Source organism: Peromyscus californicus, unplaced genomic scaffold (assembly GCF_007827085.1).
Source record: "Peromyscus californicus insignis strain IS unplaced genomic scaffold, ASM782708v3 Scaffold_8__1_contigs__length_139910024, whole genome shotgun sequence".
Classification (NCBI taxonomy): Eukaryota; Metazoa; Chordata; class Mammalia; order Rodentia; family Cricetidae; genus Peromyscus; species Peromyscus californicus.
The window spans coordinates 6,664,433-6,681,072 of record NW_026294606.1 but is presented as its reverse complement, the minus strand read 5'-3'; the positions used below and the strand labels follow the sequence as shown (position 1 = coordinate 6,681,072).

At 46.1% G+C, this 16,640-nt stretch overlaps 1 protein-coding gene across 2 annotated transcripts in view; it reads right to left on the bottom strand.

The window, feature by feature from the left end:
- Positions 1–16,640, bottom strand: part of Spock1 (SPARC (osteonectin), cwcv and kazal like domains proteoglycan 1) — a 495,109-nt gene that overhangs the window by 156,303 nt on the left and 322,166 nt on the right. For both annotated transcript variants that reach the window (XM_052727130.1, XM_052727129.1), the window contains one exon: positions 1,425–1,539. In XM_052727130.1, coding sequence (XP_052583090.1) covers positions 1,425–1,539 — 115 coding nt within the window. The remainder of the gene's footprint in view (positions 1–1,424; positions 1,540–16,640) is intronic.

The window sequence follows — 16,640 nt, the reverse complement described above, 5'->3', positions numbered from 1 at the left end:
ACTTTGCACTTAAAACAACACTAAAAGCAATCCCCAGCAAAGGATCCCGGTGGCCAGGTCTGTGGCATCAGACTTAGGGAAGACAGAGGCAGAGCGTCACTCCAATGAGCAACTCTGTTTTGCTGCCAGCACTGATGTCAGGGGAGAGGCATTACCCCAGCAAAATTCAGAGGAAGCCACTTAGAAGGGAGAAGACAATCACAACACATCCCTGGAAGATGAGCCAAAGGGCCAATGCCAATGGCTAACGTCAAGAACTGGAGAGGGAAAGCACCCATTCTGCAGGGTCCTAGGGTGTCACGCTGGAGCTAATAAAAACCAATGCTGTAGGAGGTTCCAGTTTCTCAAAGGCTGCTTCATCATGTTCAGACTGTCAGTGGCAACTCTAGGAATGAAGGGTCATGAATCTTAAAAGGTCTTATTAATAAAAAAACTTGGGGCCAGATATCGGGGTAAATGCTGGAAGATCAGAGAAGCAGAACAAGCCACAGCTTCCTCACCTCAACAGTTCCTCAGCTGATCCTGTTTCCTCAGACTGGAAGCCTCTGAGTCCTCATCCAAATGGATCTCAGCTGAACTGCTGCTCAAAAGCCTAAAAGCTTAACCAGCTCTAGTTCCTGGTCCTCACGCCTTATATACCTTTCTGCTTTCTGCCATCACTTCCTGAAATTAAAAGTGTGTGTCACCATGCCTGGCTGTTTCCAGTGTGGCTTTGAACTCAGAGATCCAGATGGATCTCTGCCTCTGGAATGCTAGGATTAAAGGTATGAATGCCACCATTTTCTGGCCTCTGTGTCTATCTAGTGGCTGTTCTGTTCCCTGACCCCGGATAAGTTTATTAGGGTGCACAATATATTGGGGAACACAATATCACCACACCTTCCTGCTTTCTTGGCTGCAACCTTCCTGGGCACCAGGGTCACTTAAAGAGGAAGGGCTCCCATGATGACGAAAGGGGCTTTTCTGTTCAGAGGGCTCGGAGTCAAAATTAAGATTTTATTTTAAACTTAAGGTTTCTGTTCTTAGAGCTGGTGAGATGGCCCACCAGTTAAGAGCACTGGCTGCTCCTCTAGAGGACCTGGGTTCAATTCTTAGCACCTACATCTATAATTCCAGTTCCAAGGGACACAATGCCTTCTTCTGACCTCTGTGGGCACCAGGAACACACAACAGACATATATGCAGACAACACACCCCCACATACACTAAAGTAATAATTAAAAAGATTACTGGTTTTTTGTAAACCTGTGCTTGCAATCTGAGACCCATACCATCACCTAAGAATAGGCACCTGACACCGTTTAAAATGGTGGCAAACACACTGCTCTCCTTTGGTCCAACCTGCTTCCAGTCAGAGCCTGGATGTTTTAGATCTATTAGCTGCAGAGCACCCCTAACTTCTAGCCACCTCTTCCCCACCTTACCTGGGCAGCAGGTGCTTGCGACTGACACACAGGGCTGTCTGGTAGTCCTGGGTCACACACACTTTGTGAGGGCTGCATTTAACCTTCAGGCAAGGGTCCTTGGATGGGTCCAGGGCTGAGATAAAAAAAAAATGAGAACAGGGTTAGCACCTTCAGGGAAATTTAATTTCTATCACCACTCAAATAAACAAGTGGGAAATAAAACAGCTGTGTGTGTTTGTGCTGCACGCTATTTCCCAAGGCTGGTGGGGACTGAAAGAAAACCCAAGCCAGGTGGAGCTCTGCATCTGTCACCCAGATCTCTCAAGCATCCTGAGATAAACTAATTCCTGTACTGAGCATTTCACCATGATTTCAAGTGGCAATTACTCTTTTAGAAAAATCCTTTACTGTTGGGGGATGTTTTCCTGTACACTGTGAGTATATGTTGTTCCCATTGGTTAACAAATAAGCTGATTTGGTTTATGGCAAGGCAGCTTAGAGGCAGGTGGAGAAATCCGAGAGAGACAGGAAGGAAAAAGGCGGAGTCTGGGGAGAAGCTGGAAGCCACCACCAGGAGAAGCAACATGTGAAAGTACTGGTAAGCCACAAAGCCATGTGGCAATGCATAGATTAATAGAATGGGTTAATTTAAGATATAAGAGCTATCGAGCAAGAAGCCTGACCCATAGGCCATATAGTCTGTAAATAATGTAAGCCTCTGTGTGTTTACTTGGGACCAAGCAGCTGTGGGACTTGGGAGGGAGAGATTCATCCTGACCGCAGGACCGGCAGGACTGGAGAAACCTTCAGGCTACACTTCACAATTGCACATAATCCAAGGATCAAGAGATACCAAGACTGGCCTGCTTTGATTACTGTCTGATGTTGGTTTATGTGACTTCTTCCAAGCTTCATTTTAATTATTTCCTCTTATGTACACCCCAAATCCTCACTGACTTGTTTGCTCCTGTTCAATAAATATGGACTTCATACATGAACAGTTTAAGTTTTTGGAAAACTTCATTCAGGACAGGCAAGACATTTGTACAACACAAAGTTATGACGTAAGTGGGAGTGGGAAAAAGCCTACACATAAATATTTATTGTGCAAGGCAGAATTAGATAAGGGCCGTGATGGGCATAGAAAATGATAACAGAGCTTGAGAGAAAAATAGAGATCAATTTCTAGGGCAAGGATTAGTGAAGCATTAATATTTGAATTGAATCTTGAAGGATGGGCAGGATTTTTGCAAAGCAAAGATGGAAAAGACAAGCCAGGCAGGAAGAGCAGCTTGAGCAAACGGGGGCAGGGGGCAGGGGGGACAGCATGAGAGTCAATCTCTTCACTGCGGTTGTGGGTCTGAATAATGAGAGAGGGGAAAAGTTATTCCAAACACATAACTCCAGGAAGGAGTCCCAAGGGCACAAGGTCACACACAGCAGCATTTCCTAGACCAAGCTGAGCAGCAGGCCCCTGGCTAATCAGCACTCTACATGCTGAGGTACACGTGCTCATCATGGGTACAGAGGAGGCCCCGGGGGATTCTTTGCAAAACAAAAGCAATTGTGCCATCTCCCAGCTTCCTGGCTGAAAGCCTATTAGGCAGTAAATCTTTCATAACTGCTCTCGCAGCCAGGAGAGGGATGCTCCCCACATCATCCCCACACAAACATTTGGCTAAACAGATTGACATTCCAAGCAGGGACTGCAGAACTGTCTACCCCACCAATGAGGTTCCAGCTATCGCACAGAAAGTCACAATTCTTCCCTCCCACCCAGGCCTGGAAACTGCACATCGTTTTCTTTAGTTTGCTGCTGGGAATTTCTCAAGGGTCCTGAACCCACAACATTGGAAGGTGCTACTGCTGAATATCTCAGGATGGCTCTGCCCTGTGGCATGGGTAGCAGCTGTGAGCAACCAGGGTACATTCTTTTATCAGTCACAGCAGCAACAAGGCCCTGAGTCCCATCCCAGTGGAATCACCTGGTAGAGTCTACTTCCCAAGGGATATGCTCCGATGCCGCCGGGAGCTTAACAGAGAAACAGGCTCCAATAAAAGAGCTGCTGGCTTGAGCCCCAGAGGCAAGGCTTGCACCTGGCTCTTAAACTGAGCGCAGCCTCTGGGAGGCAAGGAGCAGAAAAGGCTAAGCCTGCCCTGCCTGAGTCCTCTGCAGCCAAGCCTCCTAGGAATTTGCAGGCAGAGCTTCCTGATCCCATGTAGACATCGCCTGCGGAAATGACTGTGTGGAAGTTAGGAGGCTGATGTGGTCTCTGTGCATCACCCCTTGGCGTGTAGTGCAGCCAACTTCAACTGCTCTCCAAGATGCCTTCAAAGCTAAGACAACCAGTAAAGATTAGCATGTGACCGCCCAGGAGGACTATGTCAATCCTCCTTGTCTCTTCTCTCGCTTCCACTCACCACTCATGATCTCAGCAAACCTGGAGACTAGACCACTGGCAACCTCACCACAGTGGCCAGTTAAGGCACTTTCTTAGGTGCCAATGCTGCTGAGCCTTGGAATTTCTGCCCCACTAGCTTTCAGAGATGGAGAATCTCAGGCTGGCCTCCATGATGGGTGCAGAAATCTGCAACACTATGTGATGTATGTGACAGGCTTTGGGATTCTGATTCTTTTTGCTTCTGCAGTTGACTTCTCACAAATATTTAATGTCCACACTGCCACCCAGGGGGACAGAACAATGCAAATGTCACAAGGACAGCATGTCAAGTACAAGGCAGGAAAGGGCACAGACCTCAGCTCAAGGGCTTCTGAGACTGACTTCTAACAGTTCTGGACAGTTTCTAACCTGTCTATACTTCCATTTCTTCTGCAAATTTGGGTTAGTGGCAGCTCCTTTATGGATTGTTATGGTTCATTGGCTGCCACTGGTTAATAGGTGTAGGTGTGCATATGATCTAGGATGGTGAGCATGTGCCATGCATTTGTTGAGTTTGAAGGTTTGTATTTCGTTCTCAAAGTGGGTAACAAGGCTTCATAATGACAAGAACAATAGCTGGCACTCAATCGATCGAGTGTGTCTGACATGCAGGCAGTGAGCTAAGCCCTCAGATTGGACTAGCTCATTATCCTAGTTTATCTCCTGTCGCTGTAGTAAATATGACTAAAGACAACTCAGGGGGAGAGGGCTTATTTGGCTTCAATTCCCCCACCGTAGCCACCGCTGAGGGAAGTTGGGGCAGGAACTCAAGCAGGAGCAGAGGCAGGAACCAAAGAGGAGAGACATTTACTGGCTTGCTTCCAACAAGTTCATGTTCAACCACCTTTCCTACACAATTTAGGAGCATCTGCCTGGGGTGGCACTGCCCACAGCGGGCTAGTCCCTCCTTCAGGGATTAGAGAACAAGAAAATGCTGCCCAGACAGACCCACAAGTCAGTCTGATGGAGGTGACTTCTCAGTTGAGGGTCTCTTTTCCCAAGTGACTCTAGTTAGTTAGTGCTAGCTGGTTAGCTCACTTATTTAGTCCTCATAGCATCCAAAGACAGGGCCCTGGCCAAAATGCACATCGCATTTAAATTGGTCTTAAAGAAAATGGCAGCTCAGAGGTGAAGTAGAAATTTGCACACTGGTCTATAAACCCAAACTCCATCCTATTACATGCCATGGTATAGGAATCATCTGGGAGCTTCTTTCATCTAGAAAGTTGGTTGACAGCCCAAACTCATCAATGTGGACAGCCCATCACATCATTTTCCAGATGCCTTCTGGGGTGTAAGAAGTAAAAGGTGAGTCCATGGGGCTGGTGCTGTGAGGCCACAACACACCCTTCCAGTGTCCCTCAGGACTAAGTCACAGAGTCACCAGCCCCAAAGCTCCATCAGGTGGGCCCTACGCTGCACTCTCTGCCTACTAGCTCTAGACATGGCAACACCCATCCCCACCTCCCAGCAGAGGCACTTGGCCCATGCCCATTCAATTCTCTGTATTCTCACTATCTGCCACTATTAGGATAACTATGATAGATAATCCTTACCATCTGAAAAGCCAGACATTCTTAATAAGTAAAATATCCACCTCAAATGCGAATACTTTAAAAATGTCAGTTTAAGCAGATCTGTTGGTGCAGGCCTATAACTCCAGCTACTTGAGGGAAACTTAAGTTCAAGGCCTGCCTGGATAACTAACTATAACCCTGTTTCAAAATAAAAAGAGGAAAAAGGGCTTGGGGTAGAGTCTTGCCTAACACTCATGGGGCCCTAGGCTGAAACCTCAGCACCACATGAACGAGCTATCCAACCATCACCCACCCACTACTTAACTCCGTACACATATTTAATGATCTGCACAGAGACATCCAATCTGCTAAACAGTAATTATGAGCGTCTGAGCACTTCAAACACGTCTATGAATTGTTTAGAGTAAATTAACTTCACAGCATGACAGAATAGTCACAAATCAAACTGTCACTTCATCAACAGCACACACTTGACTTTGAAATACAGGCATGCTTGGCTTGAAGGGGGATGAAAGAGGGGAAGAAGTCTGGGTCTATTGTAAGCAGTAGTCACAAGGCTCCCAGCGCTGGCATGGCACGGGGCTGCCTGGCTCCTCTTTTGAAAGGGAATGACTGGTAGGAGGTCAACATAGAAGTGGCATTTCATCTAGGGGTGGGGCTTTGTGAGAGCTTCTTCCATCCCCGCTGACACGTTGACTGGTGTGGTCTTTGCAGGTCTCATGCAGGCAGCCATATTGTTGAGAGTTCTTATGGGCAACATGTCCTGTCCAGAAGAAACTGTCTCACAGCAGTTGTCCCGGTCCTCGGGTCTTTGCCATCTTTCTGCCCCTGCTTCCTCAATGTTCCCTGAGCCTTCTGTCTGGGGTGTGTCGTACTGTCCCATTTGGGACTGGGCACCCAACAGTCATTTATTCTCTGCACTTTGATCAGTTGGAGAGTTTTCTCCAAAGAAAGAAATTTCTTTGATGAGTTGTCAGGGCTGTACATATCTGTAGGCAAAAGGATGAATCTTTATGGTTTTAGTAACGTGCTGGTGCTAGGTGGCCCTCTAAGGCCTATGACATCTCCAGCCATGGGCTCTTGGTTGGATTTATAGTACCAGGCCTGACTTCCCTCCTATTGAATGGCCTTTAGGTCCAATTAGACAGTTGTTGATTACCCCCAACCTACAAATGCCACTATGGCATCATAACTGCTGAGAAGGGGAAGAACAGTTTTGATTTGAGAGACAGGATCTCAATTGTAAGGGGTTAGACCTAAACACATGTAAATAAGGACAATGCTCATTGGACTCAGTAGTGTGTGTGTGTGTGTGTGTGTGTGTGTGTGTGTGTGTGTGTGTGTGTGTGGTAAATATACAAGAGGTAATAAATTTGAGAGATAATAGTTGGAACACAAGGGAAGAGTTAGAACAGAGAAAGGGGAGAGGAAAGAATGCATATATAGCATACTCATGTATGAAATCCTCAAATATAATAATCAGGGAATGGAGAGATGGCTCAGCAGTTAAAAGCATTGGTTACTCTTCTAGAGAACCTGGATTTGATTTCCAGCATCTACATGGCGGCTCTCAACCATCTGTAACTCCAGTTCTAAGAGATCTGATGCCTCTCTCTGGTCTCTATGAGTACTTTATACACATGATGCATAGACATATATGCAGGTAAAACACCCATACACATAAAATAAAAATAAATAAATCTTTTAGAAAATAATGGTGCTTAAAAACAAATAACTAATATAAATTTTTTTTTTAAAAAAAAAAGAAGTAGCATTTGAGAAACCCTTCCACTAGGTGGGGGACCTGCCTGCATGGGGAGGGAAGAAGGAAGGCCAGGTGTCGGGGACAGCCCTGTGCAGGTGTGGAGCCTTGGTGTCAGGGCACTGAGGATTTCCTGGTGGCCCTCTCCAAGGCGTACTCTTTCTCTGCAAATGGCTGGTGACAGAATGCAGCATCAATTCCCCAAGGACAACAAAACCCAGTGTCCCCACTACAGTGTCATAACACCTGTAGGCCTCACCAGGTGCTGACCAGAAAATGTGGCCATCAAGGGCTCAGCAGGGACTGTTATGGTAATGTTATCTCTCCTGCCCACCTTCCAGCAGAAACTAGGCCAGAGTCAACTGGCATAGGATACATGTCCAATTCACTTTTCAAAATAACTTTCACAAATCTTTCTTCAAGAAAAAAAAGAATGAATTAATTTATGGAGAGATTTGTTGAGCTGTAGCACATTGAATTCAAAAGCCAGTTAATTACAAGCTTCACATAGGTTTTTTTTTTTTTTTAATTAATGTTATTTTTTAAGCTCATTGCTTGGTCTCAATTAAGGTGGTGATATTTTAATTATCGTAATTGTTTCTGAACTTGTTTTTGAGTTCAATGAGTTTATTTTTTAATTAGCTACATTGATTTTAAAATTCAAGATCAAGCCTTGTCACTGTCCTTGGCCATATCCTACTGACTTAATTGACAAAGGGTCAGGGTCATAATACCTGTGACAGAAAAGCTGCTGTTACTTCCTAGAGGCTGAGAGGAGAGGGGGGTGGTTATTTTGAAATTTGACACAGAAGATCCACCGGTCACTGGGCCAGCACACATGCCTGTCTGTGTTTATTCAGCCAACATTAGCAGAGTTTTATTCCACATGAAGCATCTTTCGGCAGGCCAGAGGCCAGCATCTCCTCCCTAGGAGCTCATAGCTGACCGGAAGTCAGATGGGGCATCTGAGCACCTTGCAGGGACCTGATGAACTCCCTGGAGAGACTGGCAGACATGGAAAAGTGGGTTGAGTGAGATAAGAGGACAGGGAGAAAGCTGCAGGCCAAAGGGAACTCATTTCAGGGACAGGAGGGGCTGGCCCGTTTGGGACCCGGTTCCGAATCAGGCTTACAGCAGGCTGAGTAGGGGTGACAAGTGCTCCCTCATCCCCCAGAGAGGGTGAGTAGACACAGTCATATAGGGCCTTGAAAGCCATGGGGAGCCACAACCTCCAAGTCCTAGAACAATTGTAAACATGGTAGGTCCTGGTGACCCCTGAAATGCCCATCTATGTTTAAGTGGGTCCAGGAGCAGGAAGAGGAACCTTGTGCATGCACTGTGTGGGGGTGGTACTGAGCAAGTATAGACAGGCTTCACATGAGCAAAAGCCCTATTCCTTTAAGATAGAAGAGTGCCTGTGGCTCTCAGAAGACCCTTTCTTCCTACACTGAACCTCCTTACTTCCTCTCCCAAGCTGTACAGGATTCTGGGAAACAAAGGCTACCCTCTGAGATCAGGAAGCCAATGTATTATCTAGAAGCTGTATGAACTGTGGCCCCCTCTGCTGACCCCCAGAAGCTCACTCATGCAGGGGTAACTCAGTTTACAAAGTATGTACAAATTAACCATGGCCCATGTTCTTGTCCTTGCTTTTAAGATTGGCCTCTGCCTGGGAGGCCCATGGCCAACAGTCATCTGAAGAGCAGGCATGCCCAGTGATTCATTAGGAGTGACTTCACAGATGATTGACAAAGAAATTACTCCAAACTGTGAAAACCTCCTCAAGCTAGGATCCTGGACATTTATTATAGCTTGTCTGTCCCCATGGTAACTCGTGTGTGCATCGCACCTCCCCCTCTCCAGAGGCGCTTGTTTACTAGCTGGTGAGCCTCCGTAGAATACAAATTGTGCTCATTGGATCTTGCTGGAAGCAGGGAAGGACAGCAGCTGGGAAGCCGCCTTCATTACTCTGGGCTTTCACATTCAAGGGCTTCCCGAGTTCTCTGAGGCTGAACAAAGGGACTTATTGGCCACGTGGTTAGGTGGCTAACAGGGTTACTTTCAGGGAGACAGACTGAACCTGTGTACCCAAGGACTGGGAAGTGGCCACAGAGGAGGGCACAGGACAGATATGACACAGAGGCAGGGGACAAAAAGACGCCACTGATCAAAGCTAGCCCTGCTCCTTCCTTCCCCCTAGACCAGGGTCTGAAGAGTCCCAATTCTCTGCATCAAAGCAGAAAGCACTTTCCTAGTTACTAAGGGTGTGGAAACGGGACTCATGACAATTCCTGAAAGATAGCTGGATGGATTTAGGACATTCATTACTCTTGATTTTATGGTATACATAAATTTAACAATAGAAGCCATTTTAATTTAAAGGGTGGAAAAAGAAATAGCTTATGATTCAGCAAGTCAAAATTATGCAAAAAGAAAAAATGATCACCCCAGTGGTTTATAACAAGGGAAAATTATAAACAATTTAAATGTTCATAGGCATCAGTCTGTCTGGGTTGTGTGGTGGCTAATCTTGGTTGTCAACTTGACACACCTGGGAAAAGGGAACCTCAATTCAAGAATTGCCTCCATCAAACTGGCCTGTGGGCATGTCTGTGAGAGCATTTTCTTGATTGCTAATTGATGTAGGAAGATCCAGGCCTCTGTGTGTGGGGCCATCTCTAAGCGGGCGGGCCTTGCCTGTATAAGAAAGGGAGCTGAACATGAGCCTGGGAACAAACCAGAAACACCATTCCCCCATGGTTCCTATTCCAGTTCCCACCTCCAGATTCCTGCAATGTCTTCCTTACTGATGAACTGTGACCTGTAAGATGAAGTAGGCCCTTTCCTCCCCAAGTTGGTTTTGGTCATGGTGTTTATCACGGCAACAGAAACCAGACAAGAACAAGCTGCTGTGCCAAAATACCAGACTGTGTGCCTAAGCAATAAGTTTATTTTCTCACAGTTCTAGAGGATGGAACCTTGATTTACAGCATGGTGGGATTCTATGAGAGCTTCTCCCTAGCTTACAGATAGCCAGTTTTTTACTCTGTCCTTCTGCGGCCTTCTTTTGGCTACATGAACTTAGAGAGATACACAGTAAGTACCCTCGTGTGTTCTGATAAGGACAACAATTCTATTGAATTAGTGTCCCACCCTATAAAGTTTATGAACCTACTTTAAACTTAATGGCTTCCTAGGAGCCTCATCTCCAAGCATGGCCAACCTGTGTGTTGAGACTCTAACATGCTAATTTGGAAGAGATGATGTAACATTCAGCCCTTAATGTCATCTACTGGTAAATAATTTAACTAATTACATACCATCTGTGTACAATAGCGTGCAGCTATGTTAAAGAAAGTACGGTCTATAGTTACTCGCATAAGTGGATGTCTGTAATGAATTAGATAAAACAATTTGAAAGTAAGAAGATTATCAGGAGAAAAGTAGCTTCTTGGCATTGGAAAGCCCTAATGGCTAAGACTAAATCCTAGATTTATCTGTTTCTAAAGCTGCACCTTCTCCCTTCCATATCTGGCTTCTCTTGTAGCCTTAGCTCCCTCCCACACCAGCTCCAGCCTCCTCTCCATTCAGCTTCTCCTGGGTGGTTGTTTTATATCTTGTGGTACCTCTGGAACACTCAGGAACAAATTCAGATGCCCACAGACTGAAGGCTAACATGGCTGCTGCCTGTGACCGCCTGCTCCAGGAATACTGTCAGCAGATCTAGTTCCTTCTGCTTCCCGAAGACTCTTATTTGTAGCAGGGAGACAATAGAAGTTAGGATCATAGCCAAGGGCTGGGATGGGTTCTTGTCCATTCCTGGGAGATTTTGCTGTTTGCCTCTGAGATGACAGGGTTAAGGACAAGCCATGATTGGCTGGAACTAATGACAGATACTAGCAAGAGAATGGGCCCTCAGCTCACACACAGAGCAAGACATTATGCGCAACCACTACTGAGGCCAGCATGGTCGTTTACACACCCTGGTCATTAGAAGACAAAGCGTTGAGAAACATGTGCGTGAGGGGCTGTGGAAATGTGTGTCAGTGGGTACAGAATTGTTTCAGCCTGGCCAGGTAGTCTCCTTTCCAAGGCTCTCGTGTCAACCTCCTGTTTCTTCCTACATGCTCCAGAAAGGGGAAAGGAGCACTATCCCTCAGTGATTCCGACAAAAAACTGATTTCCCTTTAAGTGGGGTCACAGCAGGCAGAGGGGATCAAAACAGAATGAGGCACCTATGCGGTTGGGTCTAAGTGGAAAGAAAGGGGAAGAGAATCTTATTGTTATAAGATCTCAGGAGGCTGGTGGTATCAGCAGCAGCAGCAGGGATGGATCTATAGGATAACATACTATCACACATTCTAACTTAGCAATGAGGAAACCCATGCAGAAGTCAGTTTATTCTTAACTGGTTGGCTGGTGAATGACACAGAGACATGGAGCAGCCTATGGTCATACAGTCAGTAAGACTGGGCTTCAGGCCTGGTGAGGGTCACACAAAGGTGACTCACAGAGCCATTGGAACACAAGTGAAGAGTCCCATGATGGGGACAAATGAGGTAAACAGAATGCTGAGCAGCTACACACCAAACCTGATGGTGCTTGTTATATTACCTACCTATACTGTCAGCACTTGGGGGAAGGTCCAGGAGTTGAGGTGATCCTTGGCTACAAAGTGAGTTCAAGGCCAGCCTGGGCTATATGAGTCCTTGTCACAACAAACAAACAACAAAAACAAGCCAAGTTTTTAGGGTGTTTGAACAATCTTGTGTTGCTGTTACAATAATCTGTTTTTTTTTTTTTTTTGGTTTTTTGAGACAGGGTTTCTCTGTGTAGCTTTGCACCTTTTCCTGGAACTCACTTGGTAGCCCAGGCTGGCCTCGAACTCACAGAGATCCACCTGGCTCTGCCTCCCGAGTGCTGTTTTTTTTTTTTTTTTTAAATTGAGGGGTCTTTCAAAAGTGGTCCTGCTGCCCAGTGAATGAACTGGGGAAGCCTCATTCACACGCTGCCTCATTCACACGCTGCTGCTCCTAAGCACTGTTCAACCCACAGCACAGAAGGAGAGCTACACCAAGCCTGGCAGCCATAGAGAGAGGGTAACATGACCAAGAGGACCTGGGAAAGGCTATACCTCTAAGGAGAGGAACAGGACTCCATCCACAGAAAAGCTACAACCTCTCATCCCTCAAAATGGGCAGCATTTAATTAAAATGTTTTACTAGTAAAAATGCTTGGACGCTTTTCACTATAGTTAACATAAATTATTCATAAGACATGAATGGAAAAAGGAGAGAGAATTACTTAAAATACAAAAGAACCAATTCATAACCTAGAGGATCAGAGAGATAATAAGCACAAGAAAAATCAAATATTTGCAGAAAAAAAGGTATGCCTAAAAGATCACTGTTGCTCAGAAAGTCTATCTTTTGTATCTGTGCATCATTTTAATGCAGTCAGAAACCTCATAAAACATGGAGCCTTCCTCAGAGCAAAGACATGCACAGAGCTAATTATTCTGACGCTGCTTACCCCACCATTAGCAACATCCATGGCTACTGACCACATTAAGAGTCTACCCCCACCTTTTCTGTGCACCAAGAAGGCATGGGCTGTGGGTTTTGGAGTAGAGAGGTTCGAGGGGGGGCTGCTGTGCCACCCACCTGTATGGAATCTGGGGTCTTGGTGACTCCTTGGCTCTTAAGAGCAGGTGCAGAGAAGCAGGTCCCCTTCTCTGAGGTTGGGGGGCGGGATGTTGGGAGAATACAGGGAAGATGCCTGACACAGGGTGACACAGATTCAGCTCCCATCCTTGGCTCTCTCGCCAGTTCCTTTCCCAAGGCCCAGAGAGCAGTAGCAGGGCAGGGAGCCTGGACACTTCAGATGCCCAAAGCCCTGGGGCGAGATCCTATTCGCCCTTCCTAGACTCAGCGCTATACTCATTTCTACATAAAGAAACATTAAAACTCCTTTTTGAGCACCAAGTTCAAGTGTTCAAAAACCTTGTCCAGAAACCTCATGCTGAGTAACCAGAACCACATATTGCTGATGTCAGCTTGTGAAACACACGGTTTCCACATCTCAGGAATAAGAGTGACTCCTCCCCAAAGAGGCTGAGAATTAAGAAAAAAAAAATCATTTCTCTAAGTTCTGTGCACTAGGATCATACAACAAAGCCATATACAAGAAACTGAATTGCCACAACTCACAGTTGTGTGCATATTGTGTTTGGGCTTGAGAGAAGTTTTGTGAGCTTTGAAATGTTTGTGCTGGAGAGTTGAGATATCCTCAAAGCTTATATTCAAACACTGCTGGGAAAAGGCTAAGAAGAAAAAAAGCCTGGTCAAGGAAAGCAGAATTAGGTAACATAAGAAGACAAAGGCTTGACCTAAGGTGGTGATAAGTGGGGCAGGTTGGGGACACTGAGGTAGGCAGAACCCAGCAATGCAAGCCGAAAGCTGGAGGATGTCCTTGGGTCTGCAGTAAGAACCACCTGCCTGCCATTGTGATACATCTGTCCTGATCTGTAGAACTCAGCAGGGCAGGGATTAAATGGCACCAGGAAAGTACAGGCTAGGGTAAGACTGCTTCAGAATGGAGGTTGGGGGCTCCAAATGACAACCTAGAGCTCCTCAGATGACATGTGACACCTTATGAAGCAGAACTTCAGTGCAGAGCTCTGCTCGGACACATAAAACGCACTCTCTGGCTACCTTCCTGAGGAAACCTGAAAACCAGCTAAAGAAAGAAGAATCGGAGCCCCACGCTTTGTGCCCCTGGTACCGCCTGCCTTATGACTTCATTTCTTGTTTCCTACAACCCAGTCTAAGCCTGTTTCTCAGACGGCATGGCAGGCCATGGAGAATGCAAACCTGTGGCAATCTCCCTGCAGTGGGTAATCTCAAACTTACTTTACAGAAATCACCGGTCTACTGTGTAAATCAACCAGAATTCATGTAAACTGGCAGAGAAGAGACTCCAAGAATGTGCGGACAGTGTGTTCTCTGCAATGAGCCTCAGAGTAGATGTTTGCTCTTGCTGGCCCTGAGAGACTCTTTGCGAGGAAAGTTTGAAAAGTGCTGAAAGTGTTTACCGAGTTTAGAGGGTTCTGGAAAGAGGCAGAGAGCTCTCCAGGGTCTGCTGTGGAAGATGGAAAATCGATATCGGGAAAAGAACATACAGAGAACCCTCAGTAGCAAACTGTTCATTCTGTCTGATCAGAAAGCAACTCCCATTAAAGGTTATTAATCAATAATATCCCTCTAGCAAACTTCCAGGCCACCTCCTTCTAGAAACCTCAGTTCCATTAGTGAAAGAACCCAGGACTTTTCGGAGAGCAAACTGTTTAAAACATTTGGAGGGCAACTTTTTCCACGTGCCAAACATTGTGTGAGGTACATAAGCATTTGTGGCTCCCTAGGTATCAAATTTAATATCCTAATTAAAGCTGTTATTGCTTTTGTCCCTCCCAATGTTAATTTTCCAGATACACTCGGCCATGGATTTATAAATGGGCAATCAGAGACTATTCATTTCCAAGCTCTTTCTTTCCCCAATTAGGGCAGATTCATTTCTCCTTCTTTGGGAAGGTTCCCAAGGTCATTAAATTTCATTCCTGAACGAGAGTGTTGAAGTAATCATCGTGAAGTTAGTGCTGAGTGGGGCCGGGGTTCTTGGGGGCAGCTTCTAAGTGCTTAGAAACATCCCCAGCTGAGGGAGCTCAGCCTCTCCCACTGCCGGTTTTGACAAGTGCTGTATCATTTCACTCTTACGTTTTCCTGCTCCTTCCATTGTTCTTTGTGCCCTGCACCATTCAATCACTGCCAACATGTGTCACCACACATCTGGTAAATCTATCAGTTCCAAAGCAGCCCACAACCAACTCTCTGCCCTGCCTGCCCCTCTACCAATGTGCTCCTCGCTGCTTCCCGCACAGGGCTCTAGGAGAGGTCAATGTTACAAAAAACACGTGTCAGGTCTTACTGTGCATGGAAGACACACAAAAATAAATAACACTATCATTTCCACTTGGCAACCAAAGAAATAAAGCTAGAGCTTGCCCGAAATCACCCAACTAAACGATCACTCCATTACATAACTTCAAGTCTTTCCAGGAGCCTGCAGAAGTCTGTAGTAGACGAATTCTAGGACCAGGGACAGCACTTTGCCTTTTAACTAGTGCCTATCCCTGTCCCCACTGTCTACAGTATCACAGAGGTTCAATAAGGTGCTTACACGCAGGTACCAGGGCTTTTCTAATCCTCTAATCTGCTTTGACTAGGTCAGGGATCAAACTCATGTACCATTTCTGAACTCCAGGTGATCTGACGTGCCTGTTTCAAAGGATGCTCTGAGTCAATGCTAGTGCAAGTGTGCAAGTGACATCTGGCATTGAATAACCTACTATCTAAAGGTCACAAAGCCCCAGTGCTGTGAGAGTCTCCCAGGCACCCCCACACCAATGTCTTCATTGACATCGCAGGGAAGGTTTCAAGCCTCAACTTCAAAACCTGCTACAGGACTAGGCACTGAGAGGTGGCTAAGACAAAGCCTCTGCTCTCCAGAGGTCATAGAGCAGCAGAGATGATCAGAGAGGAAAGGGAAGAAGGAGGGGGCGGGGAAAATGAAGCCTGGAAAGAGGCGAGGAAGAGACACTAGGTCTCCATAAATATGGTTGGAGAGGAAGACAGGAACATCTTGGTGAGATGATGTGAGAAAAGAGCCTCTCACCCAGGGATCCAGGTGAAGACACTCTTGACACAGGAGAAGCAAGAATTCTGGCACATTTCTTCTTTCTCAGTTGTAAACTGCAATTCTCCAGGACTCTGCTCAGAAACTCCATTTTCATTGAAAGGGCATGTGTGAAACTCCCTGTGTGAGGCTAGTGGCTTCCAGTTTACCTTCTCAGTTTGTAATTCCATCAAAGGCATCCTCAGAGACACCTTAGGATAGAATTTATCAAAAGAGACAAAAAGAGGGGAGGTTTCCCAGCAAACTTTTGAGCTATAACTTGAGGGCCCAAATGATATATATGACTAATGCTAGGACACTGGACTCTCCCCCTGGGCTCACACATGCAGGCATATTTTATCTTCTGCAAGTCTCTTTTAGAGAAGCCCACATCTCTGCCCTCAGCTGTGCTTTTATTATCCTTTCTTGTGCCTTTCTTTACTTTAAAGTCTCTTTAATAAAATCCCCACTTCTGTGTCGCACTGCTTAGCCCTGAATCCTTTTCTGCACTGAAATCCTATTTCTTGGTTTGGCCTGAGTCAAGACCCCTAAAAGATTAGGGGATCTGCTTCCCCCAGGCTGCTGGAGGTAAAGGTGTGGGGCTGTGCCCCCGCCCCTCCTCCATCATTGACAATAAAGACTTATGTTAGGCCGACCTGTTCACAGGTGTGCATCCTTGGAGCAGGGAGGCTCCAGACAGCTGATTAGCACGTTGGTGTCTAATTGAGGAGCACTGGTAAAAGCACGTTGGCCCTGCTCCAGC